The 16,556-nt window shown below is 41.5% G+C and overlaps 1 protein-coding gene across 2 annotated transcripts in view; it reads left to right on the forward strand.

Moving 5' to 3' along the window:
* Nucleotides 1-15,097, forward strand: part of OTUD3 (OTU deubiquitinase 3) — a 32,693-nt gene extending 17,596 nt beyond the window's left edge. The window contains exons 5-8 of one of the 2 annotated variants that reach the window (XM_035307987.3): nucleotides 6,811-6,942; nucleotides 7,403-7,499; nucleotides 8,932-9,116; nucleotides 10,093-15,097. In XM_035307987.3, the coding sequence (XP_035163878.1) occupies nucleotides 6,811-6,942; nucleotides 7,403-7,499; nucleotides 8,932-9,116; nucleotides 10,093-10,266 (588 nt within the window). In that variant the 3' untranslated portion in view covers nucleotides 10,267-15,097. The remainder of the gene's footprint in view (nucleotides 1-6,810; nucleotides 6,943-7,402; nucleotides 7,500-8,931; nucleotides 9,117-10,092) is intronic. The other variant, XM_035307988.3, reaches the window with a different exon arrangement.
* The last annotated feature ends 1,459 nt before the right edge of the window (nucleotides 15,098-16,556 follow it).

The raw sequence follows: 16,556 nt of genomic DNA on the forward strand, positions 1-16,556 counted from the left end.
TCCTAGACATTTAGTTCTGGTCCACTGATCTCCCTGTTCACATGTTGATGCCTCATTGTTTTAGTTAGTATATTTTAAAATCTGGCGGAATTGTTTCACTCATAATTAATTTTCTTTTTTAGAGTTTCCTCATATGTTCTTGCCTTTTTTTTTTTTAAATGAATGTTAGAATCAATATGTAGTTCAAAATAAATCCTACTGAGCTTTTTTTTTTGAGACAGAGTTTTCCTCTGTCACCAGGCTGGAGTGCAGTGGCGCGATCTCAGCTCACTGCAACCTCTGCCTCCTGGGTTCAAGCGATTCTCCTGCCTCAGCCTCCGGAGTAGCTGGGATTACAGGCACTGGCCACCATGCCTGGCTAATTTTTGTATTTTTAGTAGAGATGGGGTTTCACCATGTCGGTCAGGCTCGTCTCAAACTCTTGACCTCAAGTGATCCCTGGTCTTCCAAAGTGCTAGGGTTACAGATGTGAGCCACCGTGCCTGGCCCTATTGAGTTTTTAAAAATTGGAATCTCATTAAGTCAATAGAATAAGGAAAAGCTGACATCTTTTTGATGTTGAGTCTTTTATTGTTTAATTGACTTTGTCATCCATAGGAACATTTTCTTCATACAGATCTTGCCCATTTTTTGTTGAGTTTATTCTTAGGTGTTTTGTGGTTTTTGTTTCTATTGTAAAGAGATCTTTTATATTTTCTAGCTGGTTATCATGTTCAATGAGAGCTGTTAATTAACAAAATGTTAATCACATATTTAGGTATCCCACCGAACTCCCTCTCTTTTTAAAAATTAAGGCAAAATTCACGTAACATAAAATGAAGCACTTGAAAGTATACAGTTGAGTGGTACTCAGTACACCCACAGTGGTGGATGGATAACCACTTCCTCTGAACAGTCCCAAAATATTTTCATCACCCCAGAAAGAAAACCCCATACCCATTAAGCAGTCACTCCCAGTTCCCCCTCTCCCCTCTCAGTCACCAGTCTGCCCTTTTTTGCTCTATGAATTTGCCTATTCTGGACATTTTATGTAAATGGAATTATATAGTATGTGACTTTTTCTCTGTGGCTCCTTTCACTCTGTATAATGCTTTTTTTTGTTTTTTTGAGACGGAGTTTCGCTCTTGTGACCCAGGCTGGAGTGCAATGGCACGATCTCGGCTCACCGCAACCTCCGCCTCCTGGGTTCAGGAGGCTGCCTCAGCCTCCCGAGTAGCTAGGATTACAGGCACGCGCCACTATAAATGCCCAGCTAATTTTTTGTATTTTTAGTAGAGATGGGGTCTCATCATGTTGACCAAGATGGTCTTGAGCTCTTGACCTCGTGATCCACCCGCCTCGGCCTCCCAAAGTGCTGGGATTACAGGCTTGAGCCACTGTGCCCGGCCCACTCTGTATAATGCTTTTGAGATTCATTGGTGGTGTAGCATGTATTAGTACTTCATCTTTTTTTATGTCTGAATAATATTCCGTTGTATGGAGAGATGTTTTTTTGTGCACTCATTCATCTGTTAATGGGTGTTTAGGTTGTTCCCACCTTTGGGCTATTGAGAATGGTGCTGCTGTGAGTATTTGTGTAGAGATTTGTACAAATAACCTGTTTTCAGTCTTTTTGGATATACCTCGGAGTGGAATTAGTGGGTCGTATGATAAATCTAAATTTAACTTTTGGAGGAAATGCAAAACTGTTTTCTACAGCAGCTGCACTCTTTTACTTACCACCAGTAATATATGAAGGCTCTGCTTTCTCTTCATCCTCTCCAACACTTGTTTTTTGTCTTAAATGGTCATTCTAGTTCGTATCTTAAAGTTTTGAACTGCATTTTCTTAATAGCTAATGACATTGAACATCTTTGCATGTGCTTTTTGTCTATCTGTATGTCTTTGGAGAAATGCCTATTCAAGTCTTTTGCCTGTTTTTTTTTTTTTTTTTTTCCGAGATGAAGTCTGGTTCTAGTTGCCCGGGCTGGAGTGCAGTGGTGCAATCTCAGCTCACTGCAACCTCCGCCTTCCGGGTTCAAGTGATTCTCTGGCCTCAGTTTCCCAAGTAGCTGGGATTACAGGCATGTGCCACCACACCTGGCTAATTTTGTATTTTTAGTGGAAATGGGGTTTCACCATGTTAGTCAGGCTGGTTTCGAACTCCTGACCTCGAGATCCGCCTGCCTTGGCCTCTCAGAGTGCTGGGATTACAGGCGTGAGCCACCGCTTCTGGCCCTTTTGCCTGTTTTTGAGTTGGGTTCTGCCTTTTTGTTTTTGAGTTGTAAAAGCTTTTAAAAATATATTCTAGATTTGGTGGGGTACGGTGGCTCATGCCTGTAATCCCAGCACTTTGGGAGGCAGAGGCAAGTGGATCATGAGGTCAGGAGTTCAAGACCAGACTAGCCAACATGGTGAAACCCCATCTCTACTAAAAAATACAAAAAAACTTAGCTGGGTATGGTAGCTGGTGCCTGTAATCCCAGTTACTTGGGAGGCTGACGTAGGAGAATTGCTTGAACCGGGACCTGGGAGGCAGAGGTTGCAGTGAGCTGAGATAACGCAACTGCACTCCAGCCTGGGCTACAGAGCAACACTCTATCTTAAAAAAAAAAAAAAAAAAAAATACACACACCCACACACACGCACATTATATATATTTTAGTTGCTAGATTCTTATCAGGTATATGATTGCTGCAATGCTTTTGGTTAGCAGTTTTTTTGTTGATTGTCTTGTTTCAGTTATAAAATTGTATCATCTATAAAGAGATTACTTTTCTTTTTTCTTTTTAATCTTATAATTTATTTTGGCTAATTGCTTTGGCTGTTACCTCCAAAATACTGTGAAGTAATAATGGTGGGAGTGATTATTGTGCTACTTCCTTTAGTGGGAACGAAGACATCATTCCATGTATTTAGAGTGGTTATTTAACCACATCCATATTATAAAGCCTTTGGGTGGTTTCCAGTTATTCACCACTATAAGTAACACTGTTGTGAGCACTTTTACATAACCCTTTTCCTTCTTTTTCTTTTTTTTTTTTTTTTTGAGACAAGGTCTAGCTCTGTTGCCCAGGCTAGAGTGTAGTGGTGCGATCTTGGCTCACTGCAACCTCCACCTCCTGGGCTCAAGCCAGCCTTCCACCTCAGCTCCTGAGTAGCTGGGACTAGGTGCATGCCACCATGCCTGAATAACTTTATGTATTTTTTTGTAGAGATGGGGTGTTACTTTGTTGCCCAGGCTGGTTTTGAACTTCTGAGGTCAAATGATCCACCCCCATCAGCCTCCCAAAGTGCTGGGATTATAGGTATGAGCCACCGTGCCAGGCCCATAAATCTTTTCTCTATTTGATATTATTTCCTTTGGCTAAATATCAAAGCTGTGAAACTGCTGGGTCAAAGACTCTTGTAACTCTTTGTTAAATTGTTAGTGTTTAATTTTATAATAGAATGCTTTGTATTAACATTGTAAGGAATATACTGCACATTGCTGGACTCCACTATACTTTTACATTCGAAAAATAGAACTGTCTTTGCCCGTTTACCTATTTCCCTGCATTAATGGGAAACAGAAGAAGAAGGTGGTTGAGCAGCTACAGAGGGATGATTTTAGCTTTTCTGATTTAAGGCCCAGGTTGTAAAGGTGTCCTGGACCCCAAGTGAACTGTTCTTTGTGGCTTTAGGATTTGGATTGACAAGTTTCCCTGAGTGTGGTAGTATGCGCCTGAGGTTAGATGAGATGCTCACCCTTGGCTCTCCAGCTGAAACAAGAGCTTCAGTATCTCTAAGTGTGCTGATGATCAAATAAGGCTTGGGAACCAGAGGGAAGTTGTATGTAGGTTTCTTCAAGACCAGCACTGTTTTTGTGCAAAAGTTCATCAGGTGCGAGTATAAAGGATCCTCTTCTGTGAAGCTCACGGCTCTGAAAGTCAGCTGAGACAACTGTGTGCTGTCAGAGGCCGCAGTCACTGACAGTGTTGACATCTAGAAACCTTGGGAGTGCTAATGCCTTTCTTGCTGAGCAGTTATTCTGTCTTTTGGGTCTTTCTTTTCAATTCCTCTGTTGTGACTTGAAGCACAATGAGTGGATAAAATGTAGCCTAGTCATTGCTGTTCTCTTAAGGTTGTTTCGAGATGTTTTCCCCTATATATTTGAATTTTTTGAGATTAGAGTGTCTTAGGTTGAAGATTTTTTTTTTTTCCTTTTTTGCAAGTAGGAGAGTGACATTGCTCTTTTGACATTTGAGAAGATCCCATCTGGCTATGGTGGGGAGGAGGAACTGGAGAAGGTAAATGAGGAGACAGGGACAATAGGAGACACTTGTAGAAGTAATCTAAGGGAGAAAGGATGGTGATCTGAATTAATTAAGGTAATGACAGAGCAGGTGGGAGAAGTAGACTGATTCAAGAGTAGTCTTCTTTATGGAGAGGTCCCTGAGAGTGAAGCCGTTTAATACAGGGCCCACTCTTCAAGGAAATAGTGGGACAAAAGACTTGATTAGAACTCAGCTTAAAAAATTAAAGTAAATTTAGTTTTTAACCCCCTATATTATTATCAATGATTTTGTAGGCTATAATCACGATTATGAACTAAGGTTTAAGATGAAGAATGAATAGGAGTTGGGGGTATAATCTTTCAACACAAATTTGGTGGTAGCATGATAATGCCATCTTTCACTTCCTGATTAAGTTCAGCAGCAAGTTCATAATAAAGGTCGTTTTGAGAAAAAAATCAGTATTTCCCCAAGTTTCTTCCTTCAATATACAAATCATTTTCTTGATAAGTACTATTTTTTTTTTTGGAGAGAGGGAAAGAAAAAAAAGGAGTGAAGGAGAGGAAGAAAAAGAGGGAGAGAGAACGGAAATGTTGCTTTATTCTAAAAATGGGTATTAATAATGGCCGATCAATATTTCATTTAAACCTATGAGTAGGTGTGATGTGGTATTGACAAGAATGTATATTTTGTATATTTAAAGTGGAGAGCTCTATAAATATTTATTAAGTTTACTTGTTCCGGATCTGAGTTCAAGTCCTGGATATCCTTATTAATTTTCTGTCTCATTGAGTCTAAATCTCTTTATAGGTCTTATGTATCTGGGTGTTAGGGTCGTTAGCTCTTATTGTATTGATCCTTTTACCACTATATCTTTGTTGCTTTAAAATCTATTTTATCAGATGCGAGAACTGCAACTCCTGCTTTTTATTTATTTATTTATTTATTTATTTTTGTTCTTCATTTAGTTGGTTAATCTTTTTCCATCCCTTTGTTTTGAGTCATTTTGGTATATTTTTAGAAAGGCTAATACTGGTTATTTCTTTCTATGTATAATGCTTCTTTCAGAAGCTCTTGTAAAGCAGGCCTGGTGGTAATAAAATCTCTGAGTACTTGCTTGTTCATAAAAGATTTTATTTTTCCTTCAGTTGTGAAGCTTAGTTTGGCTGGATATGAAATTCTGGGCTGAAAGTTCTGTTCTTTAAGGATGTTGAATATTGGCCCCCACTCTCTTCTGGCTTGTAGGGTTTCTGCTGAGAGATCTGCTGTAAGTCTGATAGGCTTCCCTTTGTGGGTAACCTGATCTTTCTTTCTGGCTGCCCTTAGTATTTTCTCCTTCGTTTCAACCCTGGTGAATCTAACGATTATGTGCCTTGGGGTTACTCTTCTTGAGGAATATCTTTGTGGTGTTCTCTGTATTACCTGGGGTTGAATATTGTCCTGCTTTGCTAGGTTGGGAAAGTTTTCCTGAATAATATCCTGAAGAGTATTTTCCAGCTTGGATTCATTCTCTCTGTCGCATTCAGGTACACCTGTCAAACGTAAATTAGGTCTTTTCACATAGTCCCATATTTCTTGGAGACTTTGCTCATTCCTTTTTATCCTTTTTTCTCTATTCTTGTCTTCTTGTTTTATTTCATTAAGTTGGTCTTCAACCTCATTGATATCCTTTCTTCTGCTTGATCAATTCGAGTGTTTAAACCTGTGCATACTTCTCGGAGTTCCCATATTGTATTCTTCAGTTCCATTAATTCACTTATATTGCTCTCTAAATTGTCTATTCTCATTAGGATTTCCTCAAACCTTTTTTCAAAGTTCTTAGTTTCTTTACATTGGGCTACAACATGTTCTTTTAACTCACAGAAGTTTCTTATTATCCACCTTCTGAAGCCTGATTCTGTTAATGGAATGCACTTGTTCTCCATCAAGCCTTGTTCCCTTGTTGGTGAGGAACTGTGATCCTCTTTAGAGGGAGAGGCATTCTGATTTTGAGTATTCGCCGCCTTTTTACGCTGGTTTCTTCCCTTTGTAAATTTATCCACCTGTCATCTTCGTAATTACCAACTTTCAAATTAGGTCTCTGAGTGGACGTCCAAGTTGTTAATTCCCAGGGCCGAAATATGAGCAACCCACTGCACCGGCCAAAACAGTGGGGTTAAGACTGATGGTGCTTTTCTGCCTGGGAATCTCCAGTCTGGCTTCCTTCTTGAGTCTGTAATAGGCGACTCTGCCTTCCCAGAGCTCCAAACGTCGGTCAGAAGGGGAACCAGTCCTGTTTACTCTGCACCAAGAGCTGTCACGCCGAGGTGCTGGCAAAACCGCTGTGCCGGCCACAAGAGTCGTGCTGGCGACCCGTGGGGCTCCTCTGCTGGGAATCTTCTGGTCTGTGAGCAACAAAAATTTGTCTGAAAGTGTGGTGTCCTCTCGTTCTCTGCGCTTTCACTGGGAGCTGCAATCCCGAGATGTTAGCGATCAGCCATCTTGGATCCTCTCCCGAAGATTTTGAACATAGTTTGATTTTCAATATAGTTCCCTGATTATTATTTGTTTTCTTTAGTTTCAGATGCTTCATCAAGATGAATCAAATAAAAGAGAAAAGATCAAGACAAAGGGAGTAGACTCTGAAGACGACCTGAGAGACGAAGTGGAGGATGCTGTCCAGAAAGTTTGTAATGCCACTGGATGTTCAGTTAGTATTTCTGTTATGTAGGAGTGATTTAGAAGCAAGCGTTGCTGTGTCTAGCTTACGTCCTAGTTTCATAGCATCTCCAGCATATTAGCACCTTGTGGGCCAAAACAGGCCCATAAAATTTGTAGTTCGATTAGCTTATATGCTTAATGAGAGCTGTTCGTTCATTTCCCTCTTGTTTGCTAGATTTCACCCAGTACTGCTCAAAATTCTCAGGAAGTTTGTGGATTTAATTTTTCCTGACTAGTGTTCACAGTAGTACAAATGCAGTCTTATAAAGGGAATTCATTTATAAATGTACATTAAATCGTTATTTCAAGGGACCACCTTATTGAAAATTGACATTTTCTTGTGTCGATTCTCACTATTCCATTTTATGTTTATGATTATTGAAGTAGAGCTAGGTAGAAAAATATACCCAGAGTTTTGAAGTGATTTTTTTTTTTTATTTCTTGGATAGGATTTTAATTTAATAGTCCAAAACCTGGAAGCTGAAAATTATAATATTGAATCTGCAATAATTGCCATGCTTCAGATGAACCAGGGGAAGAGAAATAGTAAGTCCATGACTAATATTTATAAGCCTTCAAAATGGTTGTGTTGGTAATTTTACAAATATTTATTTTTAATCAGGTCACACAAGTCACAGATGGTAATTGTTCTGTCATTCATTTAGGAGCTGTTTATTGAGCACATTGTGTGTGTAGACATTTTTTACTAGGTCCTGGCCCTGCTTCATGGGGGAATATGGTTTAGGGGTGGAGGGTGGATGGAAAAATGGTGTGATAGTACATAATGGGGTGGGAATACAAGGTGCTGGGGGAACCCATCAGGAAAGAATTATCCTGTTTAGAAATAAGATCCCCTTAGACGACCAAAATGATAACCAAAACAGAGAGAGAAATACCTTGTTTTTCTGATAGAAATATTTAGACTTCTATTAACTTGTGATAATTTAGATTTTATTTTTTAACTTGAACCAAGTTTAATTTGTGACTCAGTCAAAAGAAAAGAAATGTAATGGCTGGGCTGGGTTGGGGGCCAATGCCTATAATCCCAGCACTTTGAGAGGCTGAGGTGCGAGGATCACAAGGTCAGGAGTTTGAGACCAGCCTGACCAACATGGTGAAACCTGTCTCTGCTAAGAATACAAAAATTAGCCGGGCGTGGTGGGACACACCTGTATTCCCAGCTACTCAGGAGGCTGAGGCAGGAGAATTGCTTGAACCCGAGAGGCGGAGGTTGCAGCAAGCCAAGATCATGCCGCTGCACTCCTGCCTGGGCAACAGAGTGAGACTCTGTCTCAAAAAAATAAAAAAGATGTAACATCTTGTTAATTTCTCAAGTCATTTATTTAAAATGATATCAATAAATACTGATTGCCAGATATTATATGCCAGATACTATTTCTGGCATCATAGTTCTCCATGTGATTGGGTTCTTTATTATTTACTATGTATTGGCTGATACTTTCTTAGAAATCTGTAAGTAACTTGGTCTTTATGACTTTAAACAGCACCCGCCAGTGATCTGTGCTGTTCAGTATAGTATGTACCTATCACGTGTGCAGTGAGACTGGGGAGCTACATTTTAAATGTTGTTTAATTTTGATTTAAATGTAAATGACCACATATAGCTGGTGGCTAATACATTGGATAGCATAGCTTCAGAGCCTGGGTTTTGGGTGCAAATGGAAGATTTTCCCGTAAAAATTCATGTTAAAACCTAATTTATCTAATAAAGCACTCTGCTGGTAGGAAGCTGATCAAAAGGCTGGTAAGTGGGTTATTTTAAAATTTATCTTCCAAGTTTTACCAGTTTTTTCTTCCTATGTTTACTACTGTTTTGACATTAGAATTTATCTCAAGGAAACTTACTTGCCATTTGACTTAACTAGGGACCCAGGTAATTTTGAAATCATTAATACAGTAATCACCCTGCGTAACTCTCTTTGTTTCTCAATTTTAATGAAACATCTTTCTTTGGAAGATGCAGAAGAGAATCTTGAGCCCAGTGGTCGAGTGCTGAAGCAGTGTGGCCCTTTATGGGAAGAGGGTGGCAGTGGTACCAGGATCTTTGGAAATCAGGGCTTAAATGAAGGCAGGACCGAAAATAATAAGGCACGGGCCAGCCCTAGTGAAGAAAACAAAGCAAATAAAAAACAAGTCCCAAAGGTATGTGAGATGGGGTCGAAAGGGCAGGTGGTGGGCCAGGGTAATTCTGTAACAGTGGTGGGAACTTGAGATTCATTTTATTTGTATTTTCCTTACAATTTATAAAAGTAGCTAGTGTGGAAAATCTGGGGAATGCATAAAGATTGATCAAGAAGCAGAATGACCTCAGTTGTCCTGTTTGGTGTATACAGTGACAATTGGAAGGAAATATACCCTAAAATTGTCCTCAGTGTACACATGAAAAGGCTCCTTTTCCCACCTAACATTACTGTACGTGTGGGCTCTTCCTTTGTTTATCCATGTTTTTTATAACTGCCGTGATCTGCAGTGAACACCTTTGTTTATAAATCTTTGGTTTTTGCATTTTTTTTCCTTGGATAAAATCCCAGAAGAGGAATGAACAGGTTAAAGGTCATGGATATCTGATTCTTTAAAGGCTTTTGGTAAATTGTCAAGTGCTTCCCAGAAAGGTACATCTCCCTCCCCGCCCTTCACTCCCATAGGTAGTATGTGACATCTTCCATTTTACTGAATTTGGAATCATTTTAAAGATTTTCACCAGGAAGTTCTGAGCTCAAAATGCCACACAGCGTAAAAAGCCACAGCAGAGGCAAAGATGTAATAAGCTGCTGAGGATTTTGTCCGAATTACCTGGGACCTTAAATTATGTGGGGAAAGGTGTCCTCTGACACGGGGGTGTTAACCTCCTGCTGGATAAGGGCTGGCTTCTTTAGGTCTTCTTGAGTTGGTTTATGAGAAGAATGGAATTGATTTTGTTTGCTAGTTCAGCAAGGAAATACAAATTTCAATGTAAATTTGAGCAGCAGTGGACAGTAAATCATCTTTGGCTTCTTAGATTGGTTTTCCCTGTTCCTGCTGAAAAGCAATCTGTGCCCTTTGCCACCATCTCCATTCTAGCAGTTGGCAGCTCAAGTCCACCGTGCTGCCTACTCATCACCGTAGCCTTCTCTCTCAGGTCACAAACAAACAGAGGCGAGAACAGCAGTGGCTGGAGAAGAAGAAGCGGCAGGAGGAGAGGCACCGCCACAAAGCCCTGGAGAGCAGAGGTAGCCACAGGGACAACAGAAGTGAGGCAGAGGCGAACACGCAGGTCACCTTGGTGAAGACCTTTGCTGCTCTCAACATCTGACTCTCTGGCGTCCTGGGAGTTTGAAGGAGTGCTGCGTGCCAGACTTGCCACTGAGGCCGTCCTTTTATAAACTGAAACACAACCACCAAAGCTCACACATGAGCTCACAACACTAAGTTAGTTTCCTTCGAGCTGCCTCTTTTTTGTTCAAGGTTTTATTAGTGATACGTTTTGTTTTATGAAAATGCAGTGAAGCCATTCATATTCTGTAATACAAAATTAAAATACTAAGTTTTACGGGCAGATAGGTCAGGAAAAACCTTTCAAATGGTGGCTTTATTTGTCCTGAAAAGACTTCAGTGACCCAAGGATCTTTCCTTAACATTTGGGGTGAGTTTTGCTCTAATGGTTCATGAAGTAGTTTAGAATAATTGTTAGAAATTCAGAATGACAAGTTTCCTTAGTTTCTGTTTCATTTTCAAACAGATACTGACATATAGGGTAGCTTACAAATGATCTCCAACTCAGGAATATGTTTAGATTTTACTTTCTTCTAATCCAAGTTACTCAGAAAATGATTTGGGAATTGTTTTCCCAGAGTTATATGAGGGTTGTGGCCTGCAGTCAGGATGGAAATTAAACAGCTGCATTTCTGTCCTTCCTGATTCTTTCAGATGGGATGCAGGTGCTGTTAGTTCATTTGCACTCAAGCCATATGATCAATGCAGCTGACTGTTCATTAGGCCTAGGCCCTGTTGGGAAGTTGACAGTGGTGTTGGGTTTTTGGTATTTGTTTCCTGACAGTGGGAAGATGGCATGTTACTGCTTGTGTTACAGTTCTGGAATTCCGATAGTTTGTAGAGCAGGGTCTGTAGTTGTAACAGGAGAAGAACTCCTGGGGTTTTGCCTAACAGGAGTCTAAAGAATTAAATGTTTTTATAGGAGAAGCCTAGAAGAATACGCTTTTTCATGTTCATATTTTAAATAACGATTTTTTTCCCTTCTATTCTAGACTTAGATGCCTTCAGAGAGATACATGGTAACTTGACCTTACAGGTCGCTAAACTTAGTATTGTGGAAATTAAATCTTATAAAATGCCACATTTATTTCTTTTTATTTAAGCCCTGTTTGGCATTTCAAAGTTGGGAAAACTCCAACATCTGCCAGAAGTTGTTGGACCATCAGGGAAGAGAACATACTTTGGTTAAGACCTTCGAATGACTCTTCAGTTCTGAAATAGACAGACTTGGGCAGTGGAGAGATGTCATTCCTAAAACTGAGTTAGGTGGATGTGAACTTAAAAACCGTGATGTGTGAGGTGGCTCATCTTGGATAGTCTTTGTCTGTTGGAACCTGACACTTGGGCAAATAACCGATGCTGAGTTGATTTTATCTTCTCCACCCCTCACATTTCAAATTATAAAAGTGTTGGCAGGCCCTGGAGTTGTCAGAGATTGTCTTTATCAGCAGGCCATTTGCTTTCCTCATGTCTTTTTTTTTTTAGTGGCTTTTTGTAGTTGGAGCATCAGTAGTCTCTTGGAATTGCTCCTAGGACATTGTGGATTGGGCTTCTCCCTGGATATACTACATTGTAAAATTTAGCAGATTAAAAAAACAGTACAGCGTTTTTTCTGTGCACATCACAGAGTCCTGAGCTTGAGGCCATGTTACTCTGCTTATCCCAAACGAAAGATGTCTGTTGCCTTACTCTCAGGGGTGGGAGCCAGAGCTTTAGGATCTACGGTTGTCTTGGTTTTCAACTCTGGGCAGACTCCTGACTGGCTTGGTGTTTCTGAATGGATACACTTCCCGGTCTGTTTTGTACTGCTTGAGTGCAGAAGGCCAGATCCTCTCATAAAGATAAGATTGTATACCAGAAATTCAGATTAGCAGTCAACTTAAGAGAGACTCATTGTCAGAAGTCATAGAATTGCTTTATTTAACTTGGTTAATGAAGGTGGCCTTGGACCCTGTTGGGTTTTAGAAGTTTTAGAAGCTGCTAAAAAGTTATTAAAGAATATTGGGAACGTTTATTTATAAATTACCTAATTCTGATAATAGCCTTCAGCATTTCTGGAGTATATTAACGGTGGTTTAAAAAACGAATCAAACGGCTTTAGTCTTTTTCTTTTATCACTATTTCACAGCTTTCCAATTACAGTTGATCTGTGTTTAGTGTGTTAATGATTAGGAATGGGGTACATGCATCCAACTTCAGTGATACCTTTAGCTAATGGTTTGAATTTAGACTTCACTGCCTCAGTCTCACTGGAGTACATAAGATAGGTGGCATCGATATGCTTAGTCGCCTCAGTGTGCCCTTGACAGTGACTTCACTGCATCCCGAGTGGAGGCCCGGCATATTTAGTCCTGGATGACTGTTGTCAGAGCTGTTCCTCTAGTACAGGTACTCATGTGAACGCTTTATTAGGAACTGAATGTGTCTTAACCTCTATGTTACAGCTTGGCTGGTAGAGATTTATGTTACATGTTACATGGGATTGTCTTATAGTGTGGTCAGGAGAAAGCGGATGGAGCAGTGTTGCAAAGCTGCTTACTGCTCTTATAAACTGTATATAAAGGTTTTAGGGATTTTTAAATGATTTTTTTTTTTAGAGGTCAAAATAAATTCAATTTTAGTGGCAACAACTTTGAACTAGAGAGGTAGGTGTATTAAAACAACATAGAACTATAACTTCTAGATAATGTAGTTGCCACTAGGAGATACTAGAAAGGTAGAATGTGTATGTATATTTCGTTTTTCAATAATAATGAATATACACTTTCAGGGGCAACGTATGGTTGAGAAATTGTGGCAGAAAGAATTTTAAATGTTAATCGAAGTTGTCTGTAGTTTTTTTTATTAAGCTCTGAAAACACTTCCAATGCCAATTTGATTCTGAGGGCTTGGGAAGTGGAATCTCCCTTGTGGAGCAGCTGGAGCTGGCATGGAGGGAGCAGGTTCTGTGGGTGATTTATTATGCCTGCCCTGCTTCCCCCAGGGAGCTCCTTTGGTGTGAAATGATGAAATGATGTGATTGTTGGAGTGGGTTGGGGGTGGGGTGGGGTGGGATGGGAGGAGGGCCACCATCAGTCAGGGAGAGAGTTGCTCACTATTACATAGTTAATACCAGCTGGACTTTGGCACTGAACTGTACTTGTAGTTGAGTCCCTGTAGTCAATGTGCAATTTCTCTAATTCTGAGAAACTCTGTAGACTCTGCCTGGGTTTTACTGGGTCAGCATAGAATGCTATCAGTTTACTTCTGAAATATTCAGTCAGTTAAAGGAAACCTGGATTCACAGTCAGAGGTGACTAAGAATTACCCTGACCAAAAGGATCTTTGCAGGGGGAAGAGATCGGAACTTCCTGATGTTAGTGTGTCACGTCGGTGGCCCTCTCCGCCTCCCGTTTTGGGTAGATGCACAGCTCTTCACTTTCTTACCTCAAGCTCTGTCTAGCCACGTTAAATCTGTAGACTCAGAGTCGGATGCAGGTTTTCTGTTTTGCCAATCTCATTATTCAGTTTCATTCATCACAGCTTTCAGAACAAGTGTTGCTAAAACTCTGGGGCCTTTGACAGTTGTTCTGAGGTGATGTAATAATGGCACTTTTTATAAGGTGTGTTTTCCTGGCTCTAAAATAAATTGTATTTTTTTAATGACATCACTGAATTGAAGCTCTAGATGGCATATTTAAATTATAATGTCTGCCATCACGTATTAGAAAGGGGACAGTCATTTTTGGAATGGAGAGAACGTGGAACACCAGTCAGCAAGTGCACGTAGAGTGCGGAGCTTACCATGCACTGCTAATGTGGGGCCTCCCGAAAGCTGTGCCTTGTGGCTGGCCCGACCCTCTTCTGTCCCGAGGTGAAATTCCTTTAAAACCTCAGGCTCTGACCTATGTCTTTGAAGCAGCTGCTTTGTAGAGCCTCTCTCTTACTGTCCTTGTTAGGACTGTTTTTTGGCTCCATGAAAATGTTTAGCATCGTTGCAGAATTACTTGAGAAGGGGCTGGTACCGGTGTAGAATATTTCTGTAAAACTACGAACTTTTGCTAGGAGATTTATTCTAAGCAGGGCATAGCCGTGATCCAGAGCAACCTCTGCTCACTGCCAGTCCTTGTGGCTGGTGGTGATTGCCGGACCGACCTTCTGTGGCCTGGCCCTCATCCTCGGCATGTCAGCCTGCAGCAGGCTGCCTACCCTCCATGACAATCATGTGAGCTCAGCCACAGACCTCAGCCGGTGGTTTGATCCCTGGCAGGCCCCTTGAGCAGTGCTGGTGAGAGACTCCCCACATTTTCCCACTCTTATGGTTCACTTTTCATAGCAGGAAGGGCCCTCAGCCTCCCCAGTGACTCTTCTAGCAGCCTCCACCAGCACTAAGCTCAGAGGAGAGAAGAGCCAGGAGTCAGATGTCACACCCGGGGGCTCCCCTTTCCCATGTAGAAGTGTTGGCGTGTGTCAGTCCCCTTTACAGAGGGGCGGCTGTGTCTGTGGAGAAGGGGCCTTCTCTTTTTCTAATTGCACTATACCTGTTCTAGCTTCAGTCTGGAGATAATAAGACCTCCATGGGGTCGTGATCCATAGACTTAGCAAGTCTTGCCTTATCTATGGAGCTCGATGGTGAGAATTGTGACCGTTGTCTGACGTCCATAGTTCCTTCCCCTAGATTGTTTCTTTCCACAGATTGTATTCATCCAAACCATTTTATTTTTTATTTACCAAAGTACTGTACTTGGCTATTTGCAGTGTTTTCAAAACCAAATGTTTCTTTTTTTGTGTTTTTAATCTTCGATACTCGGTGCAATAGAAGCTGCAAAGATGTGCCACTTTATCTATGAAATGGAGTTTTGTATACCAATAAATTCTAGTTTAAAAACAAAGTTTTAAGTAGTTTTTATCAGCATCTGACCACCATTTGAGTGAATGCAGGGAGACTGAGGGGAGTGCTGGGAAGTGTCCTTCGTAGAGACCTTTGTGTGGGAGGTTTGTGTGCACGTGTGCGTGTGCTTGTGCTTGAGTATTCTAGGCGTACACTCCTTTGGGGTCTGGCTAAGCTTGGAACAGCTGATTTTTGCTTTAGTGCAGGGAAGTGCAGCCACCATACACAGTGGCGGGGCCATTCGTAAGAACTGCACACTCAAGATTTCTGCGTAATATCTGAGAGCATCTCTTGATAGTTTGAAACTGTTTGAATGGGGAGCAGTTGTTTGTCAGCAGGCACCTTGAAAGTTCCTCTAGAACTTTTAGGATTGTTTGACCCCATTCCAGGAGGTGGCTCCCTGCCAAGGCACAGATAGCACCGTCTGGGGCAGACTCACCCAGAAGGGTCCACAGGAAACCAGAGCAAGGGTAGTCCCCCAATACATCCAGCAGGGGCCCCATCCATGCAAGGGCTCTGGCCAGTTGAGGTATCCCGGGGCTGGCTCAGCAGACCCACCATATCATGATTTTGACCTTGAGACTCCCATTCTCCGATTTTGTGCTCAACAAGCAGCCTTCTGAATTGGCTCCCTGGTGCCTTGATCCCAAAAAGGACTGGAAAGTTTCCTGGATGAAAGTCAAGAATATTCCAGCTCCTGCAAGCAGATTCTCCCACAGTCTCTCAAATGATCTTCCCTGTGTGATTCTTCTTCAGTCCACAACTGAAGAGACGGATCATCTCTGGGTAGACAGACGCTGTCTGGTTCCTGAGCTCATGAGGCCCAGTTTCAGTCTGGAGATATTAAGGTACGGGGGTGCAATTGAACAGGTCCCATTAACCTAACAGATTCTTTCAGAAAACCTGCTATGGTCCAAAGTGATGTCCCAATCTAGGTGCTGCTCCCACACTGAAACACTTCCATGGCCTTGATTCCATTCCAGGGATTCAGCTGGGGCCAGGTGGCCACTGTTAGGGATTAGAGGGGCTTCCTGCTTGAGCAGCGTTGGACCAGGTGACCCATAAGATCCTGTGTGGGAGACAGGATGAATCTTTAAGGACAGAGTTGTGTTCTTGAGTCAGGGAGGGACAAGTGGCTGTGCCTTTGTCCCTTCTTGATAACTGCTCATGGTCACCTTGGAGAAAGCCTGGCTGAAAACCTGGGTGTTCAGAGTTGCATCAGCCGGACACCACCACAAGCTCCTGGCCTTTCCCTTCCTCCAATGCACAGAAACAGTGTGTATGTCTTGAGATTCAGTTCATAAAAAGCCCTGCTCCAATGTGGTTTTGGCTGGACAGAAAGGTTTTTGCTGACAGAACGGGCACTCTCAGACCATTTAGATGCAGAAATTTAAAACTTGGTTGCAAAGGCTTGAGGCCAGTCTGTCACTTCACAGATTCTGGCTTGGCAGAAGGAAACA

This window comes from Callithrix jacchus, chromosome 7, assembly GCF_049354715.1.
Source record: "Callithrix jacchus isolate 240 chromosome 7, calJac240_pri, whole genome shotgun sequence".
In the NCBI taxonomy this organism is placed as follows: Eukaryota; Metazoa; Chordata; class Mammalia; order Primates; family Cebidae; genus Callithrix; species Callithrix jacchus.